Source organism: Acyrthosiphon pisum, chromosome A3, assembly GCF_005508785.2.
Source record: "Acyrthosiphon pisum isolate AL4f chromosome A3, pea_aphid_22Mar2018_4r6ur, whole genome shotgun sequence".
Classification (NCBI taxonomy): Eukaryota; Metazoa; Arthropoda; class Insecta; order Hemiptera; family Aphididae; genus Acyrthosiphon; species Acyrthosiphon pisum.
Window position 1 is genome coordinate 29,252,574 of NC_042496.1, and position 13,975 is coordinate 29,266,548.

Consider the following 13,975-nt stretch of genomic DNA (forward strand, 5'->3'; position numbering starts at 1 on the left):
GCCAATACAAAAATTAAACTGCGTTTTCGATGTCTGACTTTTTCTTAAAAATCAAACGTTGAATGGACGAGTGGAAGTCTATTCTGGAAATTTTAACACTGGTATGAAAATTCAGCCAAGACAGTTTCGGCGATGAATATTATATATAATCACCTCCATTTTCAAGATATCGCTCAAAATGATATAAAGATCTCCTGTCAAAACTGTACAAGATTTATCCAGGGGTGGATTAACATGTTAACTATACTCATATGTATTAACTGAAATTGTTTTTAATATTCTAAAAAAAATCGAATAATACGCAACAATTAAAAAATAAAAAACACCATTTATATCGTTCATCGATGTGCTGGTAACGATATAATATACTGTCTATTAGAACGAATATATTTATTTTTTAATCAAACATGACAGTGGTGGATCCGGTGGATGCAGGGATTGGTTTGAGTGAGCTGGGGTATCGCTATACATTCGGGAAACGTATTGCCCAAGTCCCAGAGACCCGTGGTGGTGTGCATATTCAACGTGACATCACCAATGACGCCAATATCACCATAACAGTAGGTATAATATCATGGACTCGACGATGTCGGATCACGTGTGGTCATATTGGTTTGCTGCGGGGGGCCACCCCGAGCGTCGTCGGAAGTCGATGAAACGTTTCGCCCCGGTCGTCGTCCTCGCGCGCGCGTCGTTGGTATATAATGGTAACAAGACCGTAGTAATAACATGGGTACCTACCGCTGCCGTTGTCGGATGCGTTCCGCACCGGTTGTCCCGCCGCACGAGTGAGACCGGTTCATTTCTCCGATTATGACAGAGCGGGGGCCCCGGCGTACTGCTCGTAGGCATGATAATATTATATTATACACATAGATGTATGTGTATATGTTCAAGTGCATATATTGCAGCACATATACAACACAACCACACAATATATAGTGCGTACGTCTTAAAGGTTTTCGGACCGATTTCATATACGTATCGTGAATTACGACGATGACGCGAGAACACGAACAAACGGGTTTTTATTATTATATTTTTTTTTTTTCATACCGTTCCGATTTTTTTTTTCGCTCAAAATCGATCGCCGAGCGCAGACAAGTAAGTTTACGACGGTGTTTTTTAATACATACAAGTGGTGTACCTGTGTATTTTTTCGTCCTTATCGTTCCGTTTGTCGCGCGCGTCACCCATTTGCGGCTCTGCAAGACATCACATCGGAGTGTTATCACATCGCTCGTAAAACGTCATATTGTTATTATTATTATTACTATTAGGTGTCGTCGTCGAGTTTTAGGACGAAATCTTCTTTCGGAAAATTGACCAGCGTATGTCGCTTAATTTAAATACAATATAATATTATAGTACGCAATATCGTAATATACGTCATAATATGTATTTTTAACCGAAGATTTTAAAAGTCGATCGGCTCTGCAGGACGCTCTCGATTTCGCCGAGTCACGAGAAATAATTATTTAGTATTCGACCTAAAAACGACGACGTAGGTATATTCGTAGACCGTATGTTATTATAACCTACAACAGTTTTTTTTTTTTAATTTTTAAATAATAGCATAACTTTTACATTTTCAGACACCCGGCGCGCGCGTTCAACGACATCCTGCGACGGACGAAAAAATATGTTTTTAAATAAGCCGAGTTTATATTGTCGGTAAGTACCTACCAAGTGTAAATCACTTACGAGAACGCCGCCGCACCAGCATGTGTTGTATCCATCTTACAAACGTATAAATAGTATAGGACGTTCGGGTTTGGCAAAACCGATTTTGAATTTATTGTTATACAGCTTTAATATTTATTGACCTGCACTATTATCAAAGTTAAAAGTAAGGTAAAACGATATAAAATAATTCGTATAACATAAATTATATAATATATTTTATTATATCCTAGCAACCGTAAAAATGTTCTAAATTAATTTTATATTCCTTAACTTCACGCGCGTGTAACTCGCAGGTAATTAATTGTATTATTAAATATATAATTAGATTTCATTTCGTTGTAATAAATTACAATTATTAGTGCGTTACAATATTATCATGTGCTACGAGAGCCTAAACTGCAAATCTGAAGCACAAAACGGTTGGCGCCCTTTACTATGTACACAATATGATATTTGATAATGGTGTAAGCCGCGTATACTATACATACTTAATACTCAAAATCTATCTAAATTTAATCGTTAAATTGTATGGTACCTGTAGGTGGTGTATTATTATTTATTATACTACTTATTGTTATTATAATAAATTATCATAAACGGAATTTCGACGGCCGTTTTGTGGTGTGTGTCACTAGAAAACTGTGTTACTAGTCCCGAGTGTATCGATTATTATCTAACTGTATTATAATATTTTACGATACACACGACGATAGTACGATACTGCAGTAACAGTATACACGACAATCGTGCTGCGCAGAAATCGATCGATAGTAATACGTCGACGCAAAATCGCGTTTACAACATGCATTTAGTATATGCCCCACGCTATGTGCGTACATGTTTCGGGCAAACGTTTTGGTTAGTCGCGATTACTCGAAAGACGCCTCGCAATAAAAAAACGTTACGCTGAAATCCGTTTTTTGGCACCATCTCGCGGTTTTATTTCGGGACGTCGCAGTCGAATATTGTATACAAGTATCACAATATGTGTGGATATTATTATACGACGAAAACGAACGGATTAAATGTTAATCAAACTCGACGCGCACGGACAAAATAAAAAATAACGATTGTTGCACATATTATACTGATTATACCTAACCCGTGCCGATAATTTTTAATACGATGGTTTTATACGGGTACATCAGTACCTATAATAACAGTCAGTTATCTACATTACAGCATAAATTACTAATAAATTGTCGGAGACGGTTTTCGCGCGTCAGCTATTCGATTGCAATAATTATTGCGTGGCTTTTGCCCCGCGTTTCCCGACAATCGGAGATTTCGCATACCTATATGCGCGAGAAAATGTGCTTGAAGAAAATATAGGATTGTTGTATGAAATATTTAAACCATAGCGGCAATTTTGATTGGGGGGGGGACTAAATTAGTATCATATTAAAAATACTTATTTATGGCTGAAAAATGGATTAAATAAGAAATGTAAACGGCAACCGACTTGTGGCAATACTACAAGGCAGGTATATAGATTAGTGACTTAGTGGGGGTTACAAACGGGTGTTACCTGACTGCCACAGGTGAAAAATTGGTCAACGCCCTTTGCGTTTCTTATCTTGAACTCAGTTATCTTATAACAGAGTATCTGTATCGTATTTAAAAGAAGATGTCCTGACTGACTTATCAACGTACAGCCTGCAAAATTATGATAGCTATATAGACATTTAAAATTGTCATGGTACCTTCGTATACCACTATGTATAGAGGTTCACTTTAAGAATGAATTTTTGAAAAATGTCCATTTAAAGATGGGCCAACACAAGGATTTTATTTTGGTTCTGGTTTTTCGAACATTTTTTTGTTTATACATTGGGTTGCCATTGGTTACAGATAATAAAATGGTTATTCATTTATTGTGATAAGATATAATTTACTGTAATTGTTTTACATTTTGCCATTTAGACTAAAGAAGCTAGCTATTCTATATATAAATTTAAAATTAAATAACTGCTATTATTAAGTATATAAGAGGCAACGTGTACCCATGCGGTTAAGGTTTGAAAGCTAAAAAAATAATCGATGATTTTGATAAAAAAAAACAATTGAGAATATTTCAACTTGGCAAAACGGAAACGATAGATAGTCGAGCAAAAGAATTTTACCACCACCACCACTACAGGGACCTATTAATATGAAAAGCCATAGATTTTGACCAATTGGTACAAATTGTCTGCACATACTTATTATTTGGGATTCCGGACGACCCGCGGTCAGGGTATATTATATTAAAAGGAAGCCACGGTCAACAGCTATTATAATAATATATAAAAGGCAAAGTCTATGGCTGAGGCTTAAATATAAAATCAAAAATACTCGACCAATGTCGACGATTTATAAGAAAGATTTAGATAATTATAGATTGGACCAGTTATTTTACTATATGGGTTACTCGCTATTAATGATATTAAGATCATAACCGCATATTCATTATTTCTGTTTGCAATCCGTTACACGCGATGAGAAAAAAAGTTTCTTAGATATTATTAATTATTATACCCCAGGTGGATTGACAATCTCGGTTTCATTTATCCCCGGGCGACGCCGCGAGTAATACAGCTAGTATTATGTATAAAAGTTTATAACAAAATAATAAAACATATTATATAAGGAGGTACGCTTGGGCAGCCTCGGCAAATATAGACGAAGGCAATTTTTTTTGCATATTTTTTTCGTGCCATGGTTACCCCCTCTCCTTTAACTTAAAATAATATTTTCAAACCACTACCGTGTAAATTACGATTTTAGGTTCTTATATATCTTAGCGTTCTAAATCCGCGTAATTATATCGACGTTTATTCACATAATTTCGTATTTTATTGATACTATTACAAACCCAGCCTGTCAATTGAGCGAATCGCTGTTCTCGATCGTATAGTTTGCCATGATATCGATTCGTGCGTTCTGCGACTGTCCTTCGAATAATATTGAAATAATATTTTTATCTTTTAAACGAGATTCGCACATGCATACAATATTATGATATTATTAACGTACGCTTATCGAGGCCAAAAAAATGAGAATTTATTTCGAGTTTTCTCCGACAAACAACGAAACCCGCCTGCTTGTATTTAATTTCTGTTTTACAAAACAGGCAAGCAGCTGCTGCTGCAGGGTACGATTTTATTTTACACCACCTTTCAAAGGAACTCCGTACAAAAACGTGAAATAGTTCAATTTTTACCGGAACATCATACTCGCAAGTGTTGCCTCCGTCGTTAGTCAGTTCTAAATATTGCTCATAGATTATTCTACAATTAAAATATAAAAACCATCTATGAGTGGTCGTAGATAATATTGTTACTTTATTACATTTATTCTAATATTAAAATTCAAGTTGGTTGAAGTTTATACTTTATTCTAAACATAAAATGTGCTATATATGTCATGCGTAAATTGGACGGATAAAACACATCTTCAATCCTCCAAGGAATACAAAGTATAAACTCCAGTACTTGGGCGACGAGTTTTTTGCATGTGTATATTTTAAATTTTAAAACGAGTTATATGAATTCGAAATTTGAAATTATTCAAGTACGTACATAACTCGTTATAAGATAAAATGTTAAAAAAAACTTTTTGCTCAAGCATAGTTTTTACTTTATAATAATATATTCTCCTCTACAAATCCGACGATAAGACGTAATAACTATATCCTAACTAATATAACTATAAATTAACTGTGTGTACAAGAATCCGGTATGTAGATATTTGATATAATGTTTCGCTCGTGTAAGACAGATACGGTGCATAAATATGACCATTGATTTTGATAAGTCTTATTCTGACGCATGCAGACGGCGGTTTTTCGTGTGTACAGAAATTATATTAAAATCGATATAATAATATGAATTATTATTATATTATTATGTTACTGTTATATTATATTATTATGTTTGGAAACTGTAAGCGAGCAAACGATAACGGACAAGCGAAATTCCGGAAATCGATGATAAAAAAAAAAATCTCTGGTACGCCGCGGCTGTCGACCGACGCAATAAACGTTAGGTTCTCACACGCGCATGCGCAGCCGCCCCAGACCGGTTTCACGCATCGCACCGTGGCAATAATCATTGCCGGACGCGCTTATCTCGTCCAAGAGCCCCAACTACAACTATTGAGTACACGTAGTATTACAATATAATTTTTTTTTTTTTTAGTTCGTGACTTTATAGGTGGATTTAAGATTTGACTTTGGGACGGACGATCCAATTCGATTTTTAAACACAAAAATAGCCAGCGTGCGTTGTTTTGTGGGGGTGGGTTGAGAGTAATTAATAATATTATTAACGTCTTTTGATTTTGAATCTGTTTGATTTTTTAAATTCTTTGGGAGGGGTACCTATCGGTGGACGAGACTATATGTGGGAATGTATACTGAAATATTTAATTAAAAAGGGTTGAGGTCTAATTCATGATTTTCAAATCGTTGCGTCGTTTACTTGAAAATGTATTGCATTATAATATAATACGTTCTTCATTTTTTTTCCGAACTTGCTTGGTGTAATGGTGTAGGTATAAAGCAAAAAACATTTACTTTCCGTCGCGGCGGTGTTTTTATTTTCATTTTTTAGCCCGCCAAAGTACATAAAAACTTTATATTGTTCCAGCTTATTATTTATTTATTGTTATTGTTTTTTTTTTTTTAATTACAAAACTTGTGTGACTGAAATAAATACGTTTGAACAGCAGCAGCAGTATATTAGTATATATATATATATTTACCTTTGCACCATTAGCAATTTTTTTTCCGACCGTTAAAAACATTTAATTCGATTCTCTTCTCTTATCATACATTATGTGGAAAGTTCAAAATTCTTCAAAGCCCAAGATGTATTTATACTTGATACATACTCGTTGTCTCGTTATACTACTCTTATAAATTCATAATCCGATTTGAAATCATGAACGGTGAACGACAGTCTACAGAATGATAAAGACGAAGATTATTATTATTCATATACCGACGATTGTGTACTTTTTGACGTTTAAAAGCACTTCGATTTAATTTAGGTTTCATACGGTTCTCGAAATGACAGAGGCTAATAAGCACACGTTATTTTCTCTCGAATATATAATCTATAAGACTGTTTTTCAACGTACAGGTTTAATTTAAATTCAAATTCATAAATCCAACGTGAAATGTAATACACCCCGTCGAAAAAAAATAAGTGCTCGATCTTCGTACACAATATATTTCACAATAAAATGGGAATACTTATTTAATGTTTGCAAATGGTTGGCCCACTGCACCGCTGCCCAGCAGTGGTCTCACGAATTGTGACTGATTGCTAAAATAAATAAAATATTATCTACTATAATACAAACAACGGTTTCAATTAAAACACCTCGTATTCCTGCAGGTTTATCTGCAATACCATTCAACACCAGATTTTCTCATGCAATATAATAATATAATCATATTTTGCAGTTACATAATTAAATTATGCCAGTGTAATGTTTCGTTACTAATATTATATTTTTTTTTGCGTGCGTATGATGGTTTTATTGAAACCATGCGCCGCAGAAGAAATATTACATCATCGATCGTCTAAAGGCCAATTGGTGTAATTTGTAAGTTGACTTTAGAGACCTTTAGATAGATCATTTCAAACGTATTATTTTTTTTATTTTAGAACCGGTATTAAAATGATTGATCAGACGCACTGAGTTGTGAAATATAAATTATCACAAATAATAAAATGCGTGTAAGTTATAAGCTCATAACTAACAGTAAAAACGATTTAATATGTATAACGCTTACATGCAGTAGGTATTGTCGAAGCACTTACAATTTTGTCGAATCAAAATATCACTTATACATAGGTGTATAACATATATTTAATTATTAAATTTAATAGCTCACGAATCAAACGTTAACTTTTTTATATTTCTTTTTTGAGATTAATTAATAATATTATTATGTCACGTGGCCTCCAATTAAAACTATTTTGTACTAATTAACGTCAAGTATGACTAAAAATAGGGAAAGGCACACCTATCCAAGCTAGATCTGCTAAACACAAAACTACGCGATTCGTTGTTCATGATCATAGATGAATATTTTTTTCATCCATTCGTCGCTTTTTATAATATATATCATTATATAGTAATAGATACTTCCATATTATGAAAAAAATATTTAATTTTATATATTACCTGGATATTATAATAATGTATAAGTATATACGTAAGTATGTTTCTGATTTTACGATAATTAGAACAAAGATTTTTAACATAATATGCCCATACAGATAATTATCGCTTTATTTATTGTGACCTGTATATGACATGACGCAGTTGTGGGTCAGAAAATTTGACAAAAAATACATAAACATAACAGGGTTTTTATTTTATTCTTCCCAATTCTTTAGGTATAATATGTATATACGATGGTAATATTCGGAATATTTCAGACGTTCGCTCACGCAAAACGATATCGTATACAAATTACATAATATTGTTTTCGATAATATTAAAATCAATATAGTTGAAAACATACAAGTTGTTTTTATAGTGGTGTAGTATACTCGATATTGTGTGAATATATTCCGCTGCGGTAGGTACTGCCACGCAAATTTCGGCGGTATAATATACTTATACATTTTTGCCATTATATTATTATTATAATGTCCGACGATTATGAAACAATATTTAAAATCAGTATTTCGCAATCGAGACGGACCTTTGGAATGTTATCTGCAATATTAATTTTCGATTTGAAAACGTCTAGATTGAAAAACCGCACACACCGTGGAATGGTGCGTGTAATCGATACCCGCCGATTGTTATAAGACACATATTTTCATTTATTCGACGGCTATAAGTATTATCGGTACACACAACAGTATTATAAAAAAAATATAGTTTTATAGTTTTATAATGACGTTATCGTACGCGAGGCTCGTAGAACGAAACGGTTAACGGAGGCCAATAAGCAAATGATACTATGATATTATAGTAACATAATGATTCCGAAATCGTTGTGAATATTTTAAAATAATATCGGTGCAGCCACGTATCGGAAAAAAATAGTCGTCGATCAAAAAACTATTGTACGATAAGACAATATTGATTACGATTTTATACACATCATGGTACACCCTAAACATTTTTCGTTGTAAAAATGGTACCTTTATAATTTATTGTAATAATAAAATAATGTCGCGTCTGCCAGAATAATATTTCGTTCGGCGGCGGCGGCGGCGGCCGAAACCAGTTTTCCCCCTCGTTCCGCTGTAATAATGTGTTCATTCCCTACGGTTGCCGTCGTCGTTGGCCGCGAAAATTCGGTCTTAAAAACGTTTTAATTCCAAAACGACATAATAAAAGTGTAACGGCGTCATAGTCGTCGTCGTTGTCGTCGTAAGTGTATCGATTTAGAGCAAAAAAAAAAATTTTAAAACCGACACCGGCCGTTTCCGACCCAACCCAAAGAAGAACCGGCCTCTGTATCACTCGATGTTTATGACGTTATGATATATTATGTTAACCGTGTGTGTGTGTGCGTGTGCGTGTGAGGGTCATGTGTGCGTGTGTGCGTGTGTAAATAATCGACGGTCGTGTATTCATTATATATATATTTTTTTTTTCCTCTTGTCGGGCGGCGATGGCGGCGGCGGCGACGGCGGCGGCAGTGCGCCATACACACACACACACACACACACACACAAACTGTGCTCTGCCGCGGAACCAGCGACCGAGACGAGTAGGAGAGGTACACACAAAACGGACGCTCGACGAGCACTCGCCCGCCCCCGTCGGCACTGGCGTCAGTGCGGCCGCAGAGCGCGTGGGTGCCGGTCCGGTGTGTTTTGCGTTCCGTCCTTTTCACGATTTTTCGACGGTTTCTTTTACCCTCACAAACGGGTCATAGAGATAATACAAAACCATAATATTATATTATTGTAGCCAATACACAATATTATCATTGTCGTTTTCGCCGCCGACAATATTATTATCATGTCGTCCGTCATCAACGTGCGGCTCAACGAAAAGATGACGTTGCGGTTCGTCGAACTGTACCGCGACCAGCGGGTGCTGTGGGACAAGGAGCACGAGGCGTACAACAAGCGGACGGAGAGGTTGCGGGCGTACCGGCGAATCGCCGAGGCCATGTCCGTCGAGGGGCTGGGTGTGCCCGAGGTGGCCAGCAAGATCAAGAACATCCGGTCCACGTACCTGCAGGAGCTGAAGAAGATCAAGGACTCGGCGCAGCGGCACCTCGTCCAGTCCGAGGAGGAGGACGCCTCGTCGCCGTACGTGCCCAAGCTGCTCTGGTTCTCCATACTGGACTCGATGATCGGCGGCGCGGCCGTCAAACGCCTTTACTCGTCCCCGTCCACTGCCGACATGCTGGTGAGTACCTAACCTTTACTGGTGGTTGCGCATGCGCACATGACTGGTATTTTTTTACGTTGCAGACGTCCGGACGGCATGCCCTTATCTCTTCCCCGTTGACAGATAATATTATTAATTACTGATGAGTAGAATATTATGGTATATGGCGTTGAGATAATTTTTATTATCGACAATCAATATATAGGTATATCACTTATAGGATGAGTATTATATGAGTTATTGGGAAGGTATATTAATCCGAACTGCCCATACAATTAACGCACCATTATTGGTATTTCTCACCGTACAATTTGGGTTCTACTGCCCTGTCGGACGGACTCAAAATGTTTCTAACCACTGGCCGTGACTGGGGTTTTGTGTGTGATATACAGCGACGATTGGGTTCGTTTTGTGTACTCGTATGTTATATCTACTGCCATTGTTCACGCAATATAGGAATGGGACGACTCACAGGTAAAATGAAATGGTTTCCTGTCAAGAGTAACGTACCCCTATAATATTGTCAGACGTACATTTTTTAATAATAAATATTCAATTATAACCTAAGTATTTAATGTATTTAAAAATAAAGTATTTAATTGCACCAATCGTTTAATAATATTGGTCCGATCCACGACAGCACAAACCCTATGGTTTCGTTATCGCGTTGTTGTTAACCAGCAGGCGAAAATGAAATTGTTACAAAAAAAAAAAATTATTAAGTATTACGTGTATATCGTGTTGATGCACTACATAATATGTCTTTGATTATGCAGCCAACTCAATGTTAGCAGCCGTTCACTATTTACTAGTTTGTAAGCCAAATATCACTCGTTTTCACGTTGCCATTGTCTCGTTTCTTTCCAGTCCATAGATTACGCCGACGAGAGCAGCTGCCCCGCGAGTTCCAATAACTATACCACACCGTTCGACTACGGCTCATCGTACGCCAACGACTTGGCCGACCCTGCCAAGAGACCGTCGTCGTCGTCGTCGGTGGTGGACGAACCGCCGCTCGCCAAGAGGCTGATGTACGAGCGACAGCAGTCGTCCGCCGAGCTGTTCTCCAGGTACATTGCCACCTCGCTGGAAGCACTGCCACCGCGGCTGTCGGTGCAGGCGCAAAAGGAAGTTCACGACGTTCTGGTCAAGTACAAAATTTTGGAACTCGACCAACTAGAGCAACAGCGATGACGACGACAGTGGAACAAACTAATAGGTATACGCCGCTTAGAAATTAAATCATCCCGAATGTACCTATAAGTATACACAAATTGTGTTTTTTTTCCCGCCGACGCGTAATCAACGACGGATCATCGATTTTCCTACATAATTTTCATCTCTGTGGACGGCGAACGGTTTGCGTGTAAAATGTTAGGTATTTATAGAATATAAATAATAAATCCTTCTAAACGCTTCTGCTGTTTAGCCGGTTTCTGCTCACTTTTCGAACGTCCCGAGCACATTATCATCATAATACGTAATGTGCACCATGCATTGGTCGCCTCCCTGCCAGGTGTTCAGAAAATATTAACAATCAAATTTAAACCGTTTACAATCGAGAAAAGACTGTTAAATTCAGCGTTGGAAGAATATACGTTGGCGTACCCAACCGCAACTATTAATTTATAATATTCAGTGGGTCATACTTTTATTATCATACTTTTTTAGTCGTTATTGTTTTTTCCGTCATTCGCATAATATCTTTCAGTTTGACATTTTGGTTTTCTCGAAATGGTTAAATGTAAAGGTTGCTCGAACAATCGCTCTCTTCGGTGAAGTCCACCGCGCACAGTTATACAGTGTAGAGCCGAGCATTCAGAGAATTTTTTTTGCCACGGAATGTTTTTTTTCGTGCATCCGAACCCGCGCAGAGACGTGACTTGAGGCGACGCTAAAAATACCCATTACGCAAATTGGCCGCCGCACCGACTTCAAAGCGAACGTTTTCGAATCGATAGGGACCGTAATCTCGGCGCTGAATCTGCGCGTTATCGACTAGTGCCCCCCCTGCGTCCCCTCTAACTATACGTCTCCTACCTTTGGATGAATTTTGTTTTGTATGAAATCGGACCGGCGCCGAACGACGAGAGAACGATATTTTATATTGTTGTCATCAGTCATCAATCACAGCGTATACCTACTTAGCACGTTGCTAAAGGTAAAAATCGATTGTTTTATTCCCCAGTGGTGTATCGTAAAATGTTTGTAAATACCTCTTATGACTGCGTATATTTGTACTTTCGATTTATCGACGGACAATAAAATATACAATACAATGTTTTTTTAATATTATACTTATATTATTTTAATTTAATACCCAACGTATACATTATTTATTGTATTAAATAATAATATATATATTACTAAATGCATTTTTTTTTTTAAATTTTTCCATCATAAAATAATATTGTGCTTTATTTATATTTTATTAATTGCTTGACCGATAATATTACAGCCGGCCCAAGTAACAACAATAACAATGACAAGGACGGTCCAAACGCGGTTTTCGCCAATTTTTATATTATCATACCCTACGATATAAATATGTAATTATAAAAGGTACCATTTACACCACAACAAATACGGTGAAAATATAATATAGGTATCATTTGGGAATAAAAAATACACCGATTAATGTAGCCTCTTACGATTTTATTCACAGATCAATACGACAATACCTCATATTATATAGTATTGAGATAGCGATGGATCGTGAATTTATAACTTTTACAGTAAAAATGCGCCGACAATATGACATTAAATTTTCCTACCACGACGAAAACCAAACGATAATAATTATGACGAAAGAAACTAGACGTCTATCGACATTCGTCAAATTATAGGTATAGTGAAAGTTAACTTTATGTGATGTGTACTCTGTGTTTCGAAGGATCTAAGGCGATTCATGATTACGTAATATTATTAAATTTTCGACTTTTTGAGAAAACGGACTTTTTCGAACTCGTTTAATATTTTGCCAAGCGTCGAATGATCGATAGCACGTCGTTTTCAGCACCATAGTTGATCATTTTATTCTTTAAATACAATTGAATCAAATTTTCGAATGTTTTCTGGCGTTTTCGAATTTTCATCGACATAACAACGACTAATAAGCTTACTACACTTAATGAACTAAGACTCAGAAGTTGGTTACAAAAACAAAAATAATTTATAAATTCTTTTTCTTATTAATTGTATTAATATTTGTTTTTGTTTTAAAAACTATATTTTTTTTATCAAATGAACAGTTTTAAAATGTAGATTTATTTTATTTGTAAAATTTTTCATAAATCTTTAACAAAAAAAAGTTGCAAATTTTCTTTTAACTAGAGGAAAATGGTTAAGAATGGCCTAAATTAGAAAAAATAACCTTAATTTATTTCCAAAAATAGAAATATAAGATTTGGTTATTTTGATCTGTATATTTAAATCTAGGTAAGCAAGTATCGGCTCTAAGACGTTTAAAAAAATCATCGACTTCTGAGTTTTCCTTTGATACTCATTGGTAGGTCGTAGGTACTTACCTAAAAGAGTTTCAAAAGAGTAAAAAATTATAATAGGTACGTTATCTAACTCGTTGTCGACCCAATGGATTTGAAACACGCACGACAATCGTGTTGGTATAAAATGGTGTTGGATTGTTCTTCGATTCTATTGGTTCTCGTAACGGCATATAGCCAATCGGAGAGTGGCTGAATTTTTTAGTAGACAAAAATAATTGTGCTTTGGATTTAAGTCCGTAAGTCAAAATTTGGTATTTCTGTAGTACGTTCTAATAGTAAGTTAATATCTGTTATAAAATAGTATATGATGAAAAAACGACGCAACAATTTAAAATTTAAATATTATTACTTTATAAAAAATAAAGGTACTACCTACCAAGTACCTTATAGGTATAATAACAAGAGGAAAAAACAAATATTTAATT

General features: G+C 35.9%; 1 protein-coding gene across 1 annotated transcript; it reads left to right on the top strand.

Annotated features, from left to right (window-relative positions):
* The first annotated feature begins 9,360 nt into the window (after positions 1 to 9,360).
* On the top strand, positions 9,361 to 12,361 carry LOC100164228. Its single transcript, XM_008188127.3, has 2 exons — positions 9,361 to 10,062; positions 10,912 to 12,361. Exons 1-2 carry the CDS (start codon positions 9,667 to 9,669, stop codon positions 11,236 to 11,238), a joined length of 723 nt encoding a protein of 240 aa, XP_008186349.1. The 5' UTR covers positions 9,361 to 9,666; the 3' UTR covers positions 11,239 to 12,361.
* Positions 12,362 to 13,975: the final 1,614 nt, after the last annotated feature.